The sequence below is a fragment of the Anolis carolinensis genome, chromosome 2 (genome assembly GCF_035594765.1).
Source record: "Anolis carolinensis isolate JA03-04 chromosome 2, rAnoCar3.1.pri, whole genome shotgun sequence".
Taxonomy (NCBI): domain Eukaryota; kingdom Metazoa; phylum Chordata; class Lepidosauria; order Squamata; family Dactyloidae; genus Anolis; species Anolis carolinensis.
Genome location: NC_085842.1, coordinates 78,052,107 through 78,076,143, shown reverse-complemented (window position 1 = coordinate 78,076,143; position 24,037 = coordinate 78,052,107). Strand labels below are relative to the sequence as shown.

Here is a 24,037-nt window from a genome sequence, read left to right as displayed (position 1 = left end):
TACTATTATATAATATGTAATATATAACATATAATTAATATTATTATATGGCATTACTATTAATATTATATTGTATAAAATAATATTATTATCAATATTATATGTATATACAATATATTATATTATTAAAACTGATATAAAAATATTATATTATAAAACTGAGGGCGGGGGCCAGGTAAATGACCTTGGAGGGCCGCATCCGGCCCCCGGGCCTTAGTTTGGGGACCCCTGATATATAGGATGACAGTCTGGTTCAATACTTATAATTTAGGTCAATAACCTACATTCTATTAATGGATATATACACACACACACACACACACACAATGTAATTATGCTGAATCATATAATTACATAACTCACGGTGAGCTTCATAGTCGTGACCTCATCTATTGAGCAACAGTTGCCCATAACTATGAAGTCCAAAGTGAGAGAGATCACTGGGTATGATTACAAATTGACTGGCTGCACATGGGACTTCAGGTATGAACCATTAAAAAGTGTAATCATTTTTCTGATGTATAGCCCCAACTAGATTTCAGAATGCTTGTCTAAATATATGATGTTATATTAACCACTAATAAAGGTGGCTATTTAAACTTAAGTTCATTCCAGTCAGTTATTTCTCAGGTTCATATAGGGAAATGTGCAGTGCAGGTAACCTCAACATGATTAGCTTGGAATGATAAGAGTAGTAATCTTAGCACATCTGACGGATGCCAGGTTGGTGTAAAGCATTTCCCAGGAATTCTACCAAAACAAATTCCATGTATTCATTTGTGCCTGATATAATTCTAAGAAGAAGAAATACCAGGTGCTATAGGCTATACACTCGCTTCTTAGCATCTACTGGGGTTTGGTTCCCGGACCGCCTATGGGTACCAAAATTCATGAATGGCCACATGCCATTATAGTGGTGGTGTAAAATGTTGTCACTTATATAAAATGGCAAATTAAATTGTTGGGGTTTTTTTGGATTTTAAAAAATATATTCAAGCCATAGATGATTGAATCCATGGATGTAGAATCTGTGAATATGGAGGGCCAACTGTAGTTCAGAGGAAGGCAATGGCAAACAATCGTTCTTTACCTAAGGTTAACAAGAAACTTGAAGACACATATATTTTAAACAGTATCTATAGAGATTAAAGTGGGTGATACCACATACAAAATCTCAACTTATTACCATATTTACTTTAATCTAATTATCACATTACATAGTCAAAAGTGAGGTGTGTATAAGATTTGATGGCACGTTAGAATCTCACATGTAAACCTGCCTACGCCCAATGTCAGGGCAAGGCGGGCGAACTCAACAGCAAGGCCGGCCCAAAGCGGAGGCCACTGAGGCGGCCGCTTCGGGCACACGGTCCCCGGGGGCGCCGTGGAGGTTCCCCCCCCCGGCGGGGGACCATGGGCTCACTTGCCGCTGAACAGGAAGGCCTGTTCGGCGGCGAGTGAGCTCTGCCGCTGCAGCCTGGCTGGCTGGACAAAACCAGCCAGGCCAGGGCGCGTGGGGCGGGAGGCGGGGCCCCATCTGGACATTGCCTCACCTTTCGCGCCACGCGCCCTGGCTCGCCTCCCACACTGCGTGAGAGGCGGGGTCAGGGCAAGAGGTGCGGGAGGCGGGGCAAGGGTTGGCCCCACCTCCCGCACCGCTCATCCTCGCCCAGGTGGCCTTGCCCAGCCAGCCAGGCTGCAGCGGGAGTCCCTCCAGGCTGCGGTTGCCACGGCCCGGAGGCACTTTCCCACCGCTTCCTGGCCGGCTGGCCTGGGCCAGGGCGCGCGGGGCGGGAGGCAGGGCCCCATCTGGGCAGAGCCCCACCTCCCGTCCCGTGCGTCCTGGCCCCGCCTCCCACGCTGTGCAAGAGGCGGGGCCAGGGCGAGCAGCGCAGGAGGCGGGGCCAGGTCTGGCCATGCCCCGCCTCCCACGGCGCATGGCCACGACTCCCGCAGCGCGGGGTGTGTGTGCAATTTTTCCCCCCGCTTAATAATTATAATTATCTCGGGCTGGCCCTGCTCACCAGCCTTAGCCTGATGGAGTGGCGTGGATACTCAGCTGGTCTCATTGACAAGGTCTTCAAAACCTCCCACACAGTTAGGCCTAAGTTAGGAAGCTGCACCAGCCTGCCAGGATGAAGCTGGCAAGTTTGAGACAAGCAGCTGAATGGCCAACAGGTAAGGGCTGCGCATTACATTCGGCAACAAATCTTTTTTTTTTTTTTGCAATGAACACCTTGCATTACAGTCAATGGTGCATTATACTTGAGTAAATATGGTAGTTATGAGTCCAACAAATAATTCAGCTATACATAATCACAAAATTTAGAGGTTAATATTAAAGGTCATATTAACATCTAATTTTTGCAATTATGTACAGTTGAATTATTTGATGGATCCAATAGCACATGTCTACATCTGAATCCAACCACAGATATTAGCATTTTTAAAGCAGAGGGAATATATATATATATATATATTTAAAAGGATGCTAATTCATACTAACATTTACAAAAAAGGGGACTATCAGCATGACAATTGCCAGCTCTAGGTGAGGATTCTCTATTGGGTTCAATAAAGCTACCTAGAAAAAGAAAAATAAGAACAACATATTAGTATCATATAAATCATTGACCTCCCCCAAATTCTCATTTGCACAATATGCAATACCAGATTCACAGCATGCAGCACACTTGTACAGGCAATAAATGTTTTACACAAATATGATAACACCGGATTGTTTTAAGCGGAAATGCAGGTTTAAGAAAAACATAAAGGTATTCATCCTAATCAGCTAGTTTCTTTTCATTAACCAAATATTAAACACTATGGTTTAACTAAAAATGCTGTTTTGCCAACAACAAGTAGATGCTAATATGGTATGGATGATTCTCAAAGCCATACACTATATAAGGCCCAACTATCAGAGATTTCTGTTCCTGGAACTTCATTAGTTTTGCATTGTATTTGCTTTTTGTGTTTTTCTTGTTCAGTGGGAGGTGAGTTATATGACAGAAGAATACACATTCACAAGATTGACTGGTTCTGGTATCTGGTATGACTTACAGACTCACCCTTTTAAAGTCAATTTGGAAGATATAACCCAGGTCTGTGATCGGACCATGTTTACTAGTTGGGAATTTACCACCACCTCTAACTTTTTAATATGGAGTGTTTCCTTTCATGTGTTCACTGTCTCCTGCCTCTCGTCTAAATGAGCACAATCATTATCCGCCTAGAAATTATGTTTAAATAGGCACAGCTGAGATGTACCTGAACACATGGAATCATGTCAGGGGTTCATTGATAAAGGCTAAAAGGATTTCTTGTCAATTTAATGCATTTCCTATCAGAACAGTACAAAAAATGTATTAAAGGCACAGTGGTTCCTAACAACTTTGAGGCACTACAGAGAAATTAACTTTTTGATTGATATTTTATACTTGTTTGGGACAATACGGCAGCTGTTTGAAATAACCACACAGTGTCAAAGAATAGGCAAAACTGGAGGAATTTTTGGAATCTTCTTCCCTTTTTGTCACTCATGCAGCTGCGTAGACATTCTCAAAACCATTTCTAGAGTGTTTTTCAGGCATCTGGAGTTGGTTTGGGGGAAGCAGTGGAGAGAAGGGAATGTATTCTTTCCTGGTTACACTAGAAACTGCTGTTTCACCAGTTAAAGTCAAGCTGCTAAACAATTAGCAAAAATTAAAACTAGCCTCAAGTTTTAACATTTACCAGCAAATGTCATCTTTGTCTAGCATACCAGATTAACCATGCCCTGCTAATAAACTACTGCATCATAGTCAAAGATAACAATTAAGCAATGAATATTTTAATTGTGCATGTCATGTTAAATGGAAGAACTGGAAATTATCTGACACATACATGAGTTTAAAAAAAGGTTCAAACCTCTTTCCATTGAGGTATTAGAAGAACTATAATAATGATGGTTTTCTCAAACATCATGATTACAATGTACAATGCACACTGGCCTACCCAAGCACTGCACTGCAGCGGGTCACCTGCAAAAGAAAAAAAAAAGAATGGTCAGGAAAGTATCTGATAAGAATAAAAACTAAAAATATCTGATATGCTTAAATAAGTTACAAAACACAACTTTGCATAGAAAATGTCAATGTTGATTAAGGGAAGTACAGTGACACATTAGACTATGAAAAATTTGTTTCCTATTATTTTATTTTAGGGAAAAGCATGTGCAAGAGAGAACTGTGCCCATTTATAAAACTATACATGGTATGGAAGAGTTTTTTTGGGTGTCAGGAGCAACTTGAGAAACTCTGTAGAAGAGTAAGATATATTTTTTTCTTTCTCCTGCAGAATACTAGAATCCAGGATTGTCCACTGAAGCTGAACAAAAGGAGAAGAAGTACTTTCTCACACAACATATAAACCAGGGGTCCCCAAACTAAGGCCTGGGGGCCGGATGCGGCCCTCCAAGGTCATTTACCTGGCCCCTGTCCTAAACTTTAGACTTAGGGTTGACCTAAGTCTACGTGGTCTTTGGAGGTCTTTTTGCTTACCTATGGTCTTATGAGATCGTCTAGTTGGTCTTTGAAGGTCTCTTTGCTTAGCTACGGCCTTATGAGACCATCTAGATGGCCTTTGAGGGTCCCTTTCCTTACCTATGGTCTTATGAAACCATCTAGATGGTCTTTGAGGGTCCCTTTCCTTACCTATGGTCTTATGAAACCATCTAGATGGTCTTTGAGGGTCCCTTTCCTTATCTATGGTCTTCTGATGGCCTTATGATAACATCTAGATGGCCTTTGAGGGTCCCTTTCCTTACCGATGGTCTTATGAGACCATCTAGATGGTCTTTAGAGGTCTCTTTGCTTACCTATGGTCTTATGAGATTGTTTAGATCAGGGTCCCCAAACTAAGGCCCTTCAAGGTCATTGACCTGGCCTCTGTCCTAAACTTTAGACTTAGGGTTGACCTAAGTCTGAAATTACCTGAAGGCACACAACAACAACAATCTTAATTTTGGACTATTTCATCATAGTCCAGCCCCCTAACAGTCTGAGGGACTGTGAATCGGCCCTCCACTTAAAAAGTTTGAGGACCCCTGATATAAACGATGTTATTTGCTTCTGCAACATGTGTTGCTAGACACCAACATAGAACACATTATGAGAGGTTAGACAATGCACAGAGGATGAGTTTATCAATGGCTACTAGTCACAAAATTTACATGTTATTTCTTGTATCATAGCCATTATATCTCTAAATAACAGCAGGACACTACACTCTAATTTCTAATCATAATAGAAGCTACTAGTGAACATGAGCAGGAGAGTGTGGACTTCTCACACTTTGAGAAACGTAGTCACTTTGAGAAACATGATTATGGACTTCAATGTGGGTTTCATCTGATGTGGAAGGGCTCTCATGTTCTTAGGATGGGACTTCATTTCATAGACAACATTGTATCAGCTGCGCACCTGACTTACAGTACTTTAAGAAGCCCACCTTTCTTCATCTGCTTTGCAAGATTGGATGCCAAATACCATCTTGAAGCACTTTATAAACTAATCAGTACTGTCAGAAAATTAACCTAATATTAAATTTGAATTATTTCACACATTACTAATTATATTCTGTATATAGTACTCAAACAAAGCAAAGTAAGCCAAGTGCCCTTTTAGGATGCACATTATATCCTCTCTTTTTTGTCTTCAGTAAACATATCAAATTCTTAAACATATTTTGCTAGAAAAATAGAAAGCAAACTAAACAAAGTGTCCTTTTGTCACGACCCAGGCTGCAGAGCACCAATAACCATACACAGAGGCCAGAATCTAACTAATATCTTTATTAAGGAAATATATAAGGTTAATAAAAGCAAGTGTAGGAAATAGTTCAGGAGTAGACCTTTCAGGGAAGGTCAAAATTAGTCCAAAGAAACAATGTCCAATATGAAATATTAAGGTCCAAAGTTGTAATCCAATAACCGAAACACTCACTTCGCCAAGCGAAGTGAGGGGAGATGACAAGGTCCTTTAGTCCATGAAACTTGAGCAAGGCTAGGAAATATCTTGATACTTGGAACACAAGGCTTGAACAAGGCAACAAGAAACGAGGAGCAAAAACAAGATCCGTGGAATTTACTTGGCAAGGTCCGGGAAGCAAGGCAAGATCCGTGGAAGTAAACAAGGCTGGGAACGAAGGCTTGGAAACAGGAACAAGGCTTGGAAACGGAGTAGCTGTCCACACACGCTACTCCAGTAGCTGACGAATTGACTCCGCAAGATTCCAAAAGGGGCAAGGAACCTAAATAGGGCCTCGTTTCCCACCAGAGAACACTTCTCTGGGGAAACCAGAAACGAAAGTCAATCTCTGTGTCCAGATGTATGACTCCCTAAAATTTCTCATGGAAGCAGGCTTAATCATCAGAATGCTTTGCTGCGATTCTCAGGCTTCGGCGATTAGCCTGCTGAACTCCTTTTTGTTGTAGATAATAATTACGGCGAGAAAATGGGGGAGATTTTGACTCAGGGCTTGTTTGGCAGATTTCTGGAATACAAACCTCCTGCAGGTGCAAGGGCTCTAATTCAGGCTGGGAAAGTTCCCTTTCTGGCTGAAATGGTGGAAAACCCAAGTTTTCCTCTTCATCTGTCACAACAGCACTAGGAACGGGACTACATGGCCCATGAGTCATCACACTATCCCCCTCCTCAAGCCCCCTCTCAAACTGGGACTCTCTCCCCGAGGCGCGAGGCCGCGGCTTGGCGGGATAGGTCTGATGGAAATGGCGGGTTAAATCTGGGGCATGGACTGTGGAAGCGTCTTCCCAAGAGCGTTCCTCGGGGCCAAAACCCACCCAGTCAATGAGATATTGAAGGCGGCGGCGGTGAAAGCGAGAATCCAAAATGTCCTGAACCTCGAATTCCTCCTCCCCATCCACCAAAATAGGAGTGGGGGCCGGCCGGTCTACATCAGGGCGCACACCATCCGCCGGAAGGAGCAGAGAGCGATGAAACACTGGATGAATGCGCATAGAGCGTGGGAGTTGGAGTTTGAAAGTCACTGGGTTAAGTTGCGCCACCACTGGATAGGGACCAATGAAACGGGCATCTAACTTCCGGCAAGGGCGATGGGAGGGCAAAAAGCGAGTGGACAGAAGAACCCGGTCTCCTACCTTGATTTCGGGGCCCGGCTGGCGATGTTTGTCCGCGTGACGTTTATAGTCCTCCTTGGCTTGGTCTAGTTGCTGGAGCAAAAGTTGTGGCACCGCTGTGAGTTCCTGCAGCCAGTCTTCGGCTGCGGGAACTTCTGAGGTTTCAATGACAGGAGGAAAGAAACGTGGATGGAAGCCGTAGTTTGCAAAGAACGGGGTTTCTTTAGTCGAGGCCTGGACACCATTGTTATAGGCAAACTCTGACAGCGGTAACAGGGAAGCCCAATTGTCCTGCTGGTAGTTCACATAACAGCGAAGGTATTGTTCCAGAGTGGCATTGGTGCGCTCAGTTTGCCCATCCGTTTGGGGATGGTGAGCCGAAGATAAACGAGAGTCTATGCCCAATAGTTTTTGTAGTGCTTTCCAGAAACGAGAGGTGAATTGGGACCCACGGTCTGTGACCAAACTCTTGGGCAATCCATGCAATCTGAAAACATGTTGAAGGAATAAATCTGCAGTCTCTTTGGCCGTGGGAAGGCCATCGCAGGGAATGAAATGGGCTAACTTGGTAAAAAGGTCCACCACCACTAGGATTGTGGTGAATCCACAAGAAGGTGGTAGATCAGTGATAAAATCCGCAGAGATTATTTCCCATGGGCGAGATGGGGTAGGGAGGGGATGCAGAAGCCCTGAGGGCTTTTCCCTTCTTGTCTTGGAGCGCTTGCATACTGGGCAGGTGTTGACATATTTTTCCACATCCTTGCGGATCTTGGGCCACCAGAAATCTCTTAGGATCAAATGCATGGTTTTAAATAGTCCGTAGTGCCCTGCTGGCTTGCAGTCATGACACAGACGAAGTGCTTTTTCCCTGCCCGGTCCTGGAGGAATGTAGACATGATTTCTATAGCAAAGTAGCCCATCCTTAAGCGAAAAGGGGAAATGTAGTCCTTGGCGAAGTTGGTCCTGTGCCCAGGCATCTGCTTGCTGACTAGCCCTGATTTCCTGAGCACAAAGGGGCCCTGGAGTAGAGGGAGTTGATTCAATGGGAGTGGATTTGGTGTTTCCCACTGTGAGCGTGGCAAAGTTCTCGGGCTGTAGCAGCTGGGACTCAAAGGTCTCTTTGCGCCCTGCAGCATATTCTGGTTTCCGTGACAGAGCATCTGCTTGCTTGGTCTGGGCTGGGGTTACATAATGGATTTGGAAGTTAAAACGTTCAAAGAATAAAGCCCAGCGTTGTTGCCTCTGATTTAGCTTGCGGGCAGTTCTTAGATGCTCTAGGTTCCGATGATCAGTATGGACTTCAATGGGAAATTTGGCCCCTTCTAACCAATGTCTCCAAGTTTCAAAGGCTGCCTTTATGGCCAATAGTTCCTTTTCCCAAATAGTGTAATTCCTCTCTGGTGCGGTCAATTGACGGGAATAAAAGGCACAAGGGTGAAGATGATCTCCCACTGGTTGTAGGAGTACAGCCCCAATCGCCACATCGGAGGCGTCCGCCTGCACGACAAAAGGGGTTTCAGGATCTGGGTGCTGAAGGATTGGCTGGGACGTGAATAATTTCTTTAGTTGCTGGAACCCTTTCTCTGCTTGTTCTGTCCAGCGGAAGGGCTGTTTCCCACGGATGCAGCTGGTGATTGGATCAGACCAGCGGGCAAAGTCTGGAATGAACTTGCGGTAGTTCGCGAACCCCAAGAAACGTTGCACCTCTTTCTTGTTGGTTGGCGCCCGCCATTCCAATACTGCTGCAACCTTTGCCGGGTCCATGGTGAGCCCTAGTGGGGAGACACGATATCCCAGGAAATCTACCTCTTGTAGATCAAAAGCGCATTTTTCCAGCTTGGCATAAAGTCCATGGTCCCGCAATCGTTGTAACACCATTCTGATGTGGTTCTCATGTTCTGATTGTGATCTAGAAAACACCAAAAAATCGTCCAGGTAGATAATCAAGAACCGGTCTAGATAATCCTGAAAGATATCGTTGACAAAATGCTGGAACGTTGCGGGAGCTCCACATAAACCGAAATTCATGACCAGGGTTTCGAATAAACCGAATTTAGTCTGGAAGGCAGTCTTCCACTCGTCCCCTTCCCTGATGCGAACTAGATTATAAGCTCCTCGTAGATCCAGTTTGGTGTAAACCTTAGCCCCTCAAAGCCGGTCTAAGAGGTCCGAGATCAAAGGCAGGGGATACCGGTTTCGCTTAGTGATATTGTTCAATGCTCTATAGTCCACCACCAAGCGTAGGTCCCCTGACTTCTTTTTCACAAACATCACCGGGGAAGCGGCTGGGGATTGAGAGGGTCTGATAAACCCCTTGCGGAGGTTTGTCTCTAAGAACTCCCTGAGAGCTTCTTGCTCTGGTTCAGTCAGGGAGTAGAGGTGTCCTCGCGGGATCGGGGCCCCCTCCACCAAGTCAATGGCACAGTCATAAGGTCTATGTGGGGGTAGTCTCTCGGCTTCTTTTTCATTGAATACATCCCAATATTCTGAGTACTTCTTGGGCAAGGTGATGATGGGTTCAGCGTCTGTGGCATGGCAGACCTTGGCTACAAGGCAATGGTTTTGGCAATATTTTGAAGCAAACTGCAGTTCTCTGTTGGACCAGGAGATGCTTGGGTCGTGGAGTGTCAGCCATGGAATTCCCAAAATCACAGGGAAGTGGGGAACCTCGGTAACAAAGAAGGAAATCTCTTCCATGTGTTCCCTTATCCACATTCTGGTGGGTTCCGACCACTGGCTTACTGGACCTGTCTTGAGGGGGCGGCCATCGATGGCTTGCACCACACGGGCGTTCTTGAAGTCGTGATATTGTAATCCCAGAGAGTCGGCATACTCTCTATCAATGAAGTTGTTTGTGGCTCCTGAGTCTATCATGGCATGGACCATGACGGGTCCTTTTTTCACTGACCACAAGGTGACCACTAGAAGAAATAGGACCCCGGTTGGCGGCTCTTGAGTGGGGTTTTTGACCGGGTTGGCGAGCCTCTCTACGCCCGGTCGCTGGCTTCCCCCGCCGGCTGTGCGCCAGCCGCCTCAGACGTCTTCGTCTCCGTGGAGGACGCCGCCGCCAGACGAGCGGCAGGCTTCCCTTTGGCTGGACACTCTCTGGCAAAGTGGCCCCCGTTCCCGCAGTACCAACAGAGATTTAGGCGTTGGCGGCGGGCCTTCTCGGCGGCATCTAATCTGGGACGCACATTGCCCAACTGCATCGGCACCTCCTCGCTTCCTCTGGGGTATGGGGCTGGTGGCGGGGGTCTCCACACTGGACGCGGCTGGACGCCGGTGGGAGCGGGAGGTCTCGCTCCGGTCCTACCGCTCTGGCCTCGGATCCATTGTCTTCTGTTGGCAATCATGACTTCAGCTCGTAAACATTGATCAATGAGTGCTTCAAGAGAGTGTGGAGGATCCACCTTGGAGATTTCCTCCAGCATCTCGATATTGAGACCCTCCCGAAATTGTCCTCTGAGGGCTACATCGTTCCATCCGGTGTTATGGGCCAGCACTCGGAACTCGGCTATGTACTGGGACATGGGTCTGTCCCCTTGGGAGAGGCGCCGGAGTTTGTGGCCGGCTGCCTCCAAATTGTCCTCAATCCCCCAAGTCGCCTTAATGTGATCTAAGAATTGTTGCGCTGATCTTAGATGTGGGGAGACTTGGTCGAACAGTGCCGCTGGCCCGTCTAGGAGACTGTAGATCCACGCCACCTTGATGTCTTCTTGGGGAAACTCGGCATTACGGGCCTCTAGATAAGCCTGGCATTGGCGACGGAAAACATGAACCTTAGAAGCTTCTCCAGTAAACTTGGTTGGCAACGCCAGGGCCGGGAGACGGATTCCGCGTTCCTTCAATCCCCTTATTTCTCCCTCCTGCGCATTGAGCTTATCACGGATGCGGTCCACTTCATCCTTGTCGATGGTGTAGCTGAGTGGTTGGGCCCCTGGTCCGGCTCCGGTAGACATTCTGGCCTAGGTTAATTGGTGCTTAGGGTGGCGGAGTCAAACTGTCACGACCCAGGCTGCAGAGCACCAATAACCATACACAGAGGCCAGAATCTAACTAATATCTTTATTAAGGAAATATATAAGGTTAATAAAAGCAAGTGTAGGAAATAGTTCAGGAGTAGACCTTTCAGGGAAGGTCAAAATTAGTCCAAAGAAACAATGTCCAATATGAAATATTAAGGTCCAAAGTTGTAATCCAATAACCGAAACACTCACTTCGCCAAGCGAAGTGAGGGGAGATGACAAGGTCCTTTAGTCCATGAAACTTGAGCAAGGCTAGGAAATATCTTGATACTTGGAACACAAGGCTTGAACAAGGCAACAAGAAACGAGGAGCAAAAACAAGATCCGTGGAATTTACTTGGCAAGGTCCGGGAAGCAAGGCAAGATCCGTGGAAGTAAACAAGGCTGGGAACGAAGGCTTGGAAACAGGAACAAGGCTTGGAAATGGAGTAGCTGTCCACACACGCTACTCCAGTAGCTGACGAATTGACTCCGCAAGATTCCAAAAGGGGCAAGGAACCTAAATAGGGCCTCGTTTCCCACCAGAGAACACTTCTCTGGGGAAACCAGAAACGAAAGTCAATCTCTGTGTCCAGATGTATGACTCCCTAAAATTTCTCATGGAAGCTGGCTTAATCATCAGAATGCTTTGCTGCGATTCTCAGGCTTCGGCGATTAGCCTGCTGAACTCCTTTTTGTTGTAGATAATAATTACGGCGAGAAAATGGGGGAGATTTTGACTCAGGGATTGTTTGGCAGATTTCTGGAATACAAACCTCCTGCAGGTGCAAGGGCTCTAATTCAGGCTGGGAAAGTTCCCTTTCTGGCTGAAATGGTGGAAAACCCAAGTTTTCCTCTTCATCTGTCACAACAGCACTAGGAACGGGACTACATGGCCCATGAGTCATCACACCTTTGAAGATGCATGTTGTATCCTCTTTACCCATTTTCAAGAAAGATGCCAATTTCTCAAATAAATTTTGCTACAATAATTAAACAAACGAACAGTAGTGCTGTTTTAAAAGACAGAGTTGAAACAATTTTCTTAAGTTTTTAAATCACATGCAAATGAAATTGCTTATTTTTCTGAAGGTAGAACTGGAATGAAGTACCAATAGTAAGATGAAAGCCTGTAAACAGAGATCAATTCACTATATGGTTTTTAATATGAAGACTACAGCTACTCTTTATGATATTTCATCCTCAACTTTCAAGTTAATTTTATGGTAGCTTCAAATCCAGACTAACAGCTGAGCTTGAGAACTGTGCAATGGAAACTCAAATGCCTTTAAACAGCTGTAATGTGAAATGGACCCTGGCCATTTCCTTTTCTGGCGAAGCTTTGAAAGACATATACCAGACATTTTACTTGCTGGTCTTGAAGTTTATGATGCTTTTATATCAGTACTATAGACACTTGAGCACTCAACATGAAGTTCTTATAAAGGTAATTAAAGAACTTGTGCTTAATTCTGTCTAGGGAATCAGCATAAAAAGTTAATTACAAATCATTTTAAAAAATCAATAAAAGTTCAAGTCTCTGGAGCATACTTCCAGATCAAGACCTACAATGCACTCAGTTCAATAGTATTTCTTCAGAAAACCTTAACAAGTTTTAATATGCTATTAACATCTTCTTTGCTCCGGTGCACGCTTTGATGTTGACGCATTTTATGTTCTTTTGTCTATTTTTATCATTGTATTTATTTTTCTATTTGTATTGTCTTCTGCCTCTGTTGAAAGTTGCTTTGGGTACACAACTAGTTAGTAGGGCCGAAAAACTACAGTGGGATGATCAACAGAAAAACTAAGACATTTCATCCTCACATCCTACAGAGAAATCACTTTCCCCACAAAGAACTACATAATATGTGAAACAAGAAGGGAGAAAAAATAGCATCTCTTCCTCTCTTGTCCTTTTTTGCTCTTTTCCCTTTCTTCGTTCGTCTGTAGACATATTCTGGCAACTTGCAAATTACAAAAATTTGGTTCTGATTAAAAAAGAATCCCCCAATTTCTACCTTTTTTTGGCAAAGATCCAAATTACAGATGGAACTCTGAAACTAACTCTTAAATTCTATTCTCTTATCTCTTCCCTCCTGTTTATGTACACTGTTACCCTGCTGGCAAGGCTCTGTCTTCTGTTCTGTGTTATACATTATAGGGTTTATTAAGTTTAAGCATATTAAAATATTACTTAGATTTGGGAAAATTGAAATTAATCTCTTTTAATTATTTATAAGTCTATTTGACTATTAAAACAAGCATAATTGAATGTACCACCACAAGGATCAACACATGAGCTTAATTCTTCCTTCTATACTACACTAAAATTTCTGTACCACTCAGATTATCCAAAACAGGGATTAGTTTCTTATATTGTCATCCATCCTTCAATTATATGCTCACCTGCCTTTCTACATATAAACATGGGTATGCTGATGCTAAATAAATTATAATAATATATAGATGGACCTGTGCATAAAAGACAAATCTAAAATCAGTGAATATACTACTTATTTAAAGCATAAATAACAGCAGTTTTCTGGTTCTTTCCAGATTCTTTTCTCTTCCAAAATAGTATTCTTTGTATATAAGACAACTGTGAACACATGACACACACTAGACTCAGATTCTCCCATTTCCCTTGTGAAACTTAATCTGCTCTATTGCCTGAGGTTCTTTCTCATATATTGGAGTATCAGTTCTCTTAATACAACTCTAACATACTAAATCCATATCCAAGAAAGGTTTACTACTGAAGAACTAAATTGGTGTCCAAGATAAATAACATCAAACAACAAATCACTATCTATTGCCCAGGAAAGCAGATGTCCTCATAGCTGACAATATTAAATGGAAGAAAGTTCAATGTTTGTATAATTTGTAAAATCAAGAAGAAGAGAATATTTGCTTTCCTATATAAAGGCACTTATAAAAATACTTGGGGAGCAGCTTAATCAGTCAACTTCCACAAATACACACCGTATGTCACAGATTTGACACAAAGTTATTTTTTCTCTAGGGGTCAATACAGCTGAAATCTGATGGGATTCCTGAATGCTCAGGGTGATCTTCTGATGAAGACAACTAGTAATTCTGCCATGGCCCCAGTTCCCAATAAGGTGTGAGGGGTTACTAAAATAAACACTCAGTGCTTTCTTTGGTATGACCAACAATAGCTATTTCACTTCTATAGTGCTAAGACCAATGGCAATAACCAATGGTATTCCTCCGGCTCAGTTCATAGACTTAAGAAAATGATGTATTAATTAACACATATTACGTTATTCAGTAGTTAGAAATATGGAGGAAGACAGAATTAGGAAAGTTATTTTTGGACTATAGTTCCTAAGGTATTTAGTATGGTTGATAGTTGATGGCCACATTGACAGGGGGATTCTGTAATTTGTAGTTCCAGAACATTTCCACGTTCTTCCAGAACATTTCTACATTCTGAAAGAACCTGCATTTGAAAAAAAAAAAAAAAAAAAAAGAACTCGGGTACTTCAGATGTAAACCCTACAATGAGAAGAGAAACTCGAAGGGGATTTTCAAAACAGCTAATGCAATCTTAGCCTTCAGAAACTTTAGTATGTTAAGTGGGGGTTATTACAAGCATGTATGTATATGGCTCCCCCCTAAAGAATTGAAGCATGCCTCAAAACATCCTAGGCAGTTTCTTTTTGTCTAGAGAAAATAAATGGCAAGCTTATAGAATCATAGAATAGTAGAGTTGGAATAGACCTCATGGGCCATCCAGTCCAACCCCCTGCCAAGAAGCAGGAAATCGCATTTAAAGCACCCCCGACATATGGCCATCCAACCTCTGTTTAAAAGCCTCCAAAGAAGGAGCCTCCACCACAGTCCGGGGAAGAGCGTTCCACTGCCGAACAGCCCTCATTGTGAGGAAGTTTATCCTAATGTTCAGGTGGAACCTCCTTTCCTGTAGTTTGAAGCCATTGTTCCGCGTCCTAGTCTGCAGGGCAGCAGAAAACAAGCTTGCTCCCTCCTCCCTATGACTTCCCCTCACATATTTGTACATGGCTATCATATCTCCTCTCAGCCTTCTCTTCTGCAGGCTAAACATGCCCAGTTCTTTAAGCCTCTCCTCATACGGCTTGTTCTCCAGACCTTTGATCATTTTAGTTGCCCTCCTCTGGATGCTTTCCAGCTTGTCAACATCTCCCTTCAACTGTGGTGCCCAGAATTGGACGCAGTATTCCAGGTGTGGTCTGACCAAGGCAGAATAGAGAGGGAGCATGACTTCCCTGGATCTAGATGCTATACCCCTATTGATGCAGGCCAGAATCCCGTTGGCTTTCTTAGCAGTCGCATCACATTGCTGGCTCATGTTTAACTTGTTGTCCACAAGGACTCCAAGATCTTTTTCACATGTACTGCTGTCTAGCCAGGTGTCCCCCATTCTGTATCTTTGCATTCCATTTTTTCTGCCGAAGTGAAGTATCTTGCATTTGTCCCTGTTGAACTTCATTTTGTTAGTTTCGGCCCATCTCTCTAGTCTGTCGAGATCGTTTTGAATTCTGCTCCTTTCTTCTGGAGTGTTGGCTATCCCTCCCAGTTTGGTGTCGTCTGCAAACTTGATGATCGTGCCTTCTAACCCTTCGTCTAAGTCGTTAATAAAGATGTTGAACAGAACCGGGCCCAGGACGGAACCCTGCGGCACTCCACTTGTGACTTCTTTCCAAGATGAAGACGATGCATTGGTGAGCACCCTTTGGGTTCGTTTGCTTAGCCAATTACAGATCCACTTAACCGTAGTTTTGTCTAGCCCACATTTTACTAGTTTGTTTGCCAGAAGGTTGTGAGGGACTTTGTTGAAGGCCTTACTGAAATGTACGTAGGCTACATCCACAGCATTCCCTGTATCGACCCAACTCGTAACTCTGTCGAAAAAAGAGATCAGATTAGTCTGGCATGACTTGTTTTTGGTAAATCTGTGTTGACTATTAGCAATGACTGCATCTGTTTCTAAGTGTTTGCAGACCACTTCCTTAATGATCTTTTCCAGAATTTTGCCTCGTATCGATGTGAGGCTGACCGGACGGTAATTGTTTGGGTCGTTCTTTTTTCCCTTCTTGAAGATAGGAATCACATTTGCCCTCCTCCAATCTTCTGGGACTTCTCCCGTTCTCCAAGAACTCTCAAATATGATTGCCAGTGGTTCTGAAATAACTTCCGCTAGTTCCTTCAGTACTCTTGGATGTAGCTGATCTGGCTCTGGCGACTTGAATTCGTTTAGAGCGGCCAGGTGTTCCTGGACAACTTGTTTCCTTATTTGGGGTTGGATTTCCCCAAATCCTTCGTCCATTTCATGTTGCTGAAGTTGACAATGGCTTTCTTTTTGTGAGAAGACCGAGGCAAAGAAGGCATTGAGCAGTTCTGCCTTTTCCCTGTCCCCTGTCGCCGTCACCCAATCTTCTCTTTGCAGAGGCCCTATCGCCTCCTTTTTCTACCTTTTTCTACCAACGTAAGCAAAAAAGCCTTTTTTGTTGTTTTTAATGTCCCTGGCAAGCCTGAGCTCATTTTGCGCTTTAGCCTTGCGAACCTTTTCCCTACAGGAGTTGGCTATACGTTTGAATTCTTCTTTGCTGATTTCTCCCCTTTTCCACTTCTTGTGCATGTCTCTTTTGAATCTTAGCCCGGTTAGAAGTTCTTTGGACATCCATTCTGGCTTCTTTGCACGTGTCATATTTTTTTTCTTTGTTGGCACTGTTTGCATTTGCGCCTTGAGTATTTCACTTTTAAAAAACTCCCATCCATCGTTAACTCCCTTGTCTTTTAATATTGGTGTCCATGGAATGCTGCTCAGTATTTCCTTCATTTTTTGGATGTCAGCTCTCTTAAAGTCCAGAATGCGTGTTTGACTTGTCTTAGTTTCAGCCTTTCATTGTATCACAAACTGCAGGAGCACATGGTCACTTGCCCCTAAGGATCCGACGACTTCTACTTTATTGATCAGGTCTTCCACATTTGTTAAGATTAGATCAAGAGTTGCTGATCCCCTTGTTGCCTCTTCTAATGGGTAACACCTTTTATGAAAATAGTTAGCATGCTGTTATATCTAGATTAAGGCAATTAGAATGTTTTCTGTATGGGGTTGCTTTTAAATATTGTTTGGAAGCTTCATGTAATTCAGAAGACAGATTTCTTGGAATTTGGTGTATATTTATAATTTAAAGCAGGTAACACCCGTTTTATATCACCTGTACTAGTTTTGTACTGATTACCACCCTTAACGTAAAGTGCCATTTCTGATCTTTAAAGGTCTAAATGTTTTGGAATCCAAAAAACAGAGTATACCTTATGAACATATCTGATACTTATCATCACTTCTAAGGACCATAAAGGTGGCTACCTGTAAGCTTAGACTGGCATTCACAGAGGATGCCTTTATCCTATGCTGGAGAAAACCTATCTTCCCAGCTGCAGCTCCCAAACCACCCACAAAAACTAATTTAGGCTCACAGCACCTCTCAGCAGTTTTCTGGACAGCTCCAAAGGCTCTAAGGAAGAAGAGCTGAATATCCCAATCCTATTACTACTGGAATTAGGTCAGTGACTTTTTAACAAGTACCTCCTTTCTTGAAAGGTGTATTTGTCTTCATATTTCCTTCTCTTTTTTCATTTTTATGTGGTAGTTTTTTTTTACCATTTTAGTGTTTCTTGGATAAACAAATGATTGGTTTAATATTAATAAGTTTTCATTTGTTTGTAGAAGTCTCTTGAAAAATTGGTGACATGACATGAGTCTTCTTCTCTAGTATTTTATACTGCTCTTTTAAATTTATACATTTATTTTAAAAATTTAGACATTATCTAAAGCATGGTTACAAAGTACACATTTTCTTCCTTAAAACTAAATAAAATCTTACTGCTAGCCAACCAGAGTAGATCCACTGAATCAATAGGACTTATATAAGTGTTAACTTACCAAGACTCTACTAAGCGGAACTACTCTTTCGTTTTTCCCACTCTTTCATTTTCCCCTTATACAGTGTGAGTATCCTTTATCCCAAATGCTTTATCCCAGAAGTGTCTGGGATTTCAGCTATTTCTGGATTTTGAAATATCTGTATTTATGTGTATGTATATAAGGAGATACCTTGTAGATAGGACCTAAGCCTAAACAAGAAATCCATTTATGTTTCATATATACCTTACAAAAAAACCCCTGAAGATAATTTTACACAACATTTTGAATAGTTTTGTACATAAAACAAAGTTTGTGTACACTGAACCATCAAAAGCAAAGGTGTTGTCATCTCATCCACCTATGTGAATGATTTTGGAGTATTTTGGAATTCTGAATAAGATATGTTTGACCTGTATTTCCAAACTTTATCAATAACACACATGCCTTATATTGTGTAGAAGGGTGTACAATTAATGTAGCTGGACTACAACTTTCATCAGCCCTTGACAGTAAAACCAATGGTGAGGGAAAAATTGAAGTTCCAGGCCAACATCTGGAGGACCACACATTTTCTATACTTTGTGTGTAACACTTGGACTTTGCTACTGTAATAGTTGGATAAATTATACATTTAACTGGGTGTCTTCATATTTTCAGGAAAATGTTTGATGTTTACACATCAGCCTACAAAGGTTTTATCTTAATTTTCACCCATTTCCTATGTCTTGTGGTCACATAGACAAGTGGTCTATGAAACAAGAATCTAGAAAGTACCCTGTTTCCCCTAAAATAAGACATCCCCAGAAAATAAGACCTAGTAGAGGTTTTGCTGAATTGCTAAATATAAGACCTTCCCCGAAAGTAAGACCTAGCAAAGTTTTTGTTTGGAAGCATGCTCGCCGAACAGAACACCAGAGCATGCAGGATCGGTAAATGTGTTGTACCATAAAGTGTTGTACATGGAAATATTGGTAGTAACAAGAAATTATTGATAGGATTCACAGTTTGTCTGGTTATGCTGGTTTATGATGACAACTACTGTACAGTATATAATAAATGTTCATTTTTTTGTTCAACAATAAATGTGAATTCTTCTTCATGGAAAAATAAGACATCCCCTGAAAATAAGACCTAGAGCATCTTTGGGAGCAAAAATTAATATAAGACACTGTCTTATTTTCGGGGAAACACGGTAATAACTAGTGACTGAAACAAAAGATTAATGTATGGAATTCCACAGTACTTATTTAGTGCATCTCACTGGAAAGCTCATCATCTAAGAGAAAATTCTCACTAACCATGAAAGTAGGCGCTCACAAGGAAATGTCTACTTCAAATACTGTTGAATAGACCTACATTTTATAGAGACTCTTCAGTTTGCTTCAAAACAAGGTTCTCTTCTCAGGTAAAGATCTTATTTTAATTACAGGTAATTAGTTGAAACAACAAAGTATATATTTGCACTGTCTAAGCATCTGAAAATAGTATCCCTCATTGTAGAGAAAATCATATTTGTTTCAACAGACTCCACTTTTCTGCAACATTAAATACATGAATTTTACAGAGCCTAGGCTACAGAGAACTACATTAGCAGATCTACACACCTAGTATGACTTTGAGATTTCCCCACTTGGAAAAAAAACAAAAACTTGGAAAAATTCAATGGAGACTGTTATCTAAACCAGGGCTTCTTTTCTACTTGGGACCCCTTTTAACATGAGAATTTTTTATGTGACCCTGTGTAAACTGGTATACAATAGGTATAAAAATCAAACTTTTATTAAACTTACTGATAACAAATCAGCATTTGCAAGGCTTGCTAAACAGACTTCCTTTTTTATGAAGTACAGCTGAAGCATCTTCTGCAGAGTCCACTGTAAACACTGCACAACAGATTTATGTAACTGTCTAAAACAGCTAGTAGGTGATGACCAGAAAACCTTTACTCTGGCCAATTTTTTTTTTGGAACCCCAACATTGAGTTAAGGGTTTCCATTTAGGATCAGGAGCCCCTGTTTAAGAAACTATTATTTAAATTACTGTCCACCAGGTGGATGGATATCTCTTCAAACAGTTTATACAAATCTATATGCAGATTTTCCCCCTTTCTATCTACATAAGGCTATGGATTGATGGTTAAAATGAGTTGCCATAAATATTTTTTTTGCCTTAAACATGCCCCTTTTTCCTCCTTCCTAATACATTATGTGCTCCTTAGATATAAAGAATAATGCATTTTAAAAATATAATGCATGAAATAAAATATTAAAATACAATTGAGTTTAAAATGCACATCAATACAAAATATCTATCCCGGAGTTTAATCAGCTATCTTATTGGCAGCCAATCAATTGCCAAAAACCACTTGAATAGTGAAAGTCTTTGTTTGCCAGCAGAAATGTAACAGCAAAGAAACCAACCTGGATTGGACAGGAAAAGTCCTCTATAATTCAAAGTTAAAATAATATATATTTCAAATACAAAAAACTATTTGCAATAATGTTACCCATTGAAGTGCTGATATGTGTTGCACAAAGAACGTTATATAGGTTTTCTGGAAACCTATATAGTAACACAAAACCATATTTTGGCTGTCTGAAGTTCTCTGAAGTAATCAACACCTTTGAGGTGGGGTGGGGGAATGGCTCCATAATTGCTAGTATTGTAATTGTTGCAGCTTAAAGCATGTTAGGAATTAAAATCCTTACCATATTCACCAAAGCGAAGAGACTCCCATTGCTGCCATTCAACAATGCTGCCTACTGCCCGTATACCAGCATAAATAAGCAGCATTCCTAATGTGGCATCCAACAGAAAATTGATAAGGTACCTAAGTTGATGAGAAAAATATACAAAAAGCATCTGAGAAAATACATATTTTCAAGGTATGTAGTGGTTAAAAAAGACATATTTATTACTACTACCCATGATCCTTTTCCAGCACACAGCTCTTGAAACTGACAGTGGGTGCACCTGTATTGTAGAATTAATGCAGTTTGACTCCACTTTAACTGCCATGGCTAATTGCTATGTAATCCTGGGAATTGTTGTTTGGTGAAGCACCTGCGTTATTTGGCAGAGAAGCCTAAATACCTTGCAAAACTACAACTCCCAGAATTCCATAGCATTGAGTTATGGAAGTTAAAGTGATATCAAAATGCATTAGTTCTACAGTGTAGATTCATCATATATTTTATGCTTAATGCTCAGGAGCTTACATAATTTTCAGATCTAATATTCTTGCTCTGTAAGAATGCAGAAACTCAAAAAATATGTAAGCTGGAGATGTGTATATTGTACTTGTTTTTGCTCATTATGTAGATAGATTTAATACCATCCTATTTGCTAAGATTTCAATTTCTTATTGTTCTTCTTAACAATGATACAATAAAGAAATATACTTGTGTTTTCTCTCTTTTGCAGTGTTCTTCTACTGGCTTTCTATTGAGATCAATACTGTCTGGATCAGGTTACATCATTTATTCTTTATATCCCTTAGCTGGATGGTTTTATCTTAATTGTTATAATTATCTTTTGCTTACCTTTTACTTGGCTGGCTAGTACGTCAGTCCAAATGCATTACTCCCTTCACTGTGCTTTTTCCCAGGCATGTACCTCTGCATTATTTTTTAACCAGTATACACCTTCATACTAACTCTTATATTCCCCACTTCAGATTCTGAAGTTAGCAAAATCTGCACTCACAAAAATACCATCCAGCCTATAACATCTTCCAGATAAAAATGAAAAACAATATCACTCTATGTAAGAACATACTCTTGTATTGCATGTTCTGTTTTCACCTCCCCCAAAATGCTCCGCTTAGCAATTTAATAGCTCTAAAGCACTTTACTACTTACTGTCGGAAACTACAAGGCTAGGATAGAACAACAGCAACAATCCAAAGTCTGTAAGGCAAAACTTAAAGAAAAAGTAGGCTAAAGGCTCTTTATACTTTCTCTTTGATTTAAGTGTTGTAATATGTATGTAACCTACATATAAGGAATATGTATTACTCCTTGTTGTATTTGGGGTTAAAGGCTGCAATCTTTAGTTAATTAACTGATTAGATTAATGCATTTTAAGCCTGATTCATCCAGCAATGCTTTTAATCATACCACAACTTTAAAAAGATTAATGCTAGTGTAACAAAATTCTGTGCTACAACAGACTCGTTTAGGTACACTATAAAAGACTCCACCAGAGGGCAATCTTACATTGGCAGATACTGTAATATCAATCGGTATAGTTGCTATATTGCTGATTGCCCTTATGTTTTTCAGTTTATTTAGCAGAACTGCTGCATAGTGAGTAATACAGAACTTGACAATGAAATTTTCATTCAGGCTCCTACGTGTGAAGTGTGCTATGAATTTTAGAGAAAGCATTAACCGCATACTAATAGTGTTTTTAAAAAATATCCATGGCCCCAACTGTTACCAACAGGAGTTGTAGCCATTTTCAACCCTAAAGCACTTCTTACAATGGAAAAATAGCATAAATAATGCAAACCCCTACACTGTTCAGATGTAAAGTTACTTATAATGGAAAAATCAGCATACATTTTTGCTCTTTATAAATTGGACTTGAATAAGATTATTCACTCAACAGTGCATTACTTACAGTGAACAAGGGTCTTCTTTAGTAAGGTCTGATAAATAAACGTTGGCAAAATGGATGAACAACATCCCTATGGCTTGTTTGGATGTATCCAAAAACCTACAGGAAGTTTATAAAGAAATAGTCACATTAAACATGAATGGCACAGAACCCATTAGAATATCGTGAAGTTTAGAAGAACAATATGTCAGCAAAAGATGTTTGAACAGCTTTGAGAATTCTGTTTCTGCCTGCCGAGCTACCTATCTCAGCATCAGGTTTTCAGGTTTATCTAACTGAAGGACAGGGAAAAACATGCAAATGCTCCAAATGATAATTTGTGGGCAAGATCAATTTTGCATCTGACACTGATGTATTTTATTCAGTTTCCATTCCAATAAGTGCCTTGGTCCATTTCTTTTCTCTAAAAATAACTGGTTTAATTTGTGAGGATTTATTCAGTCTTATTTGTCACCTTCCACATCTTGCATTTCTGAAAACTTTTACCAGACCCACCATTACCTCCATTTATATGTTTCTTTAGGCCACATTCCCATATCTTCTGATTCTTCACAGATTAATGACATCCAGATCTTTATAGGATGCCCTCACCACCTATTCTTTAGGGTTTTTTTTAAAACTTAGTGGCTAGTTTAAAAAAATCTGAAGATTTTCTTTTACTTTCCCCATCCTCCCTGACATCTGTACTTGTCACTGAAGAGAGCGATGGAAGACACTGGAGACAGGCAAGATTGAGTAGTGTAAAGAGAACTACTAAGGGCATCAACTTTATAGCCCTGAAGACGATTTAAGTAATTTGCATGGGAAGTGGATTGGATGCCATGGAGTTCTCATAGTCATAATCTGTTCAGAGGAAGGGGCCAACAACTTTAGGTCTGGCAGTAAGAGTGCATACTGATGCTATCTAATAAAGCTCTTAAGGGGCTTTGGGAGCAAGACAAATCTTTGAAGAACAAGGAATTTATTTCAGAACTTCTAATAAACTGCAGTAAGGAAAAAAGAATACATATTACCTATTACATTATTTGCTGTAAAAAACAGCTAGTCATTATTTTTCATTAAAAATTATATCATGTAAACTTGCTGTTGTACCAAATTAGCCTGAAATTTGTTGGACAGCATACGAATCAATAGTTGATATTCATGGACATCTTTGCTTTGGTGAGCACACTAATTAGGTTGCAATTATGCACCTTTTGTATTACATTACCCAAAGCCTATAAGATTACTTTCTAGGAAAGAGAATGTTCTCTAGGAATCATATTGAACATTCTTACCAAATCCTCCAAGGACGTCTTTCATGTTTTGGTTCTCTGAAGCGTTTCACTGAAAGAG

General features: G+C 41.2%; 1 protein-coding gene across 1 annotated transcript in view; it reads right to left on the bottom strand.

Annotated features, from left to right (window-relative positions):
* Positions 1 to 24,037, bottom strand: part of LOC103277937 (musculoskeletal embryonic nuclear protein 1) — a 63,491-nt gene that overhangs the window by 14,967 nt on the left and 24,487 nt on the right. The window contains exons 2-6 of the mRNA XM_062970028.1: positions 23,980 to 24,028; positions 22,706 to 22,801; positions 20,791 to 20,912; positions 3,913 to 4,025; positions 2,507 to 2,584 (exon numbers count right to left, since the gene is read on the bottom strand). Coding sequence (XP_062826098.1) covers positions 2,507 to 2,584; positions 3,913 to 4,025; positions 20,791 to 20,912; positions 22,706 to 22,801; positions 23,980 to 24,028 — 458 coding nt within the window. The remainder of the gene's footprint in view (positions 1 to 2,506; positions 2,585 to 3,912; positions 4,026 to 20,790; positions 20,913 to 22,705; positions 22,802 to 23,979; positions 24,029 to 24,037) is intronic.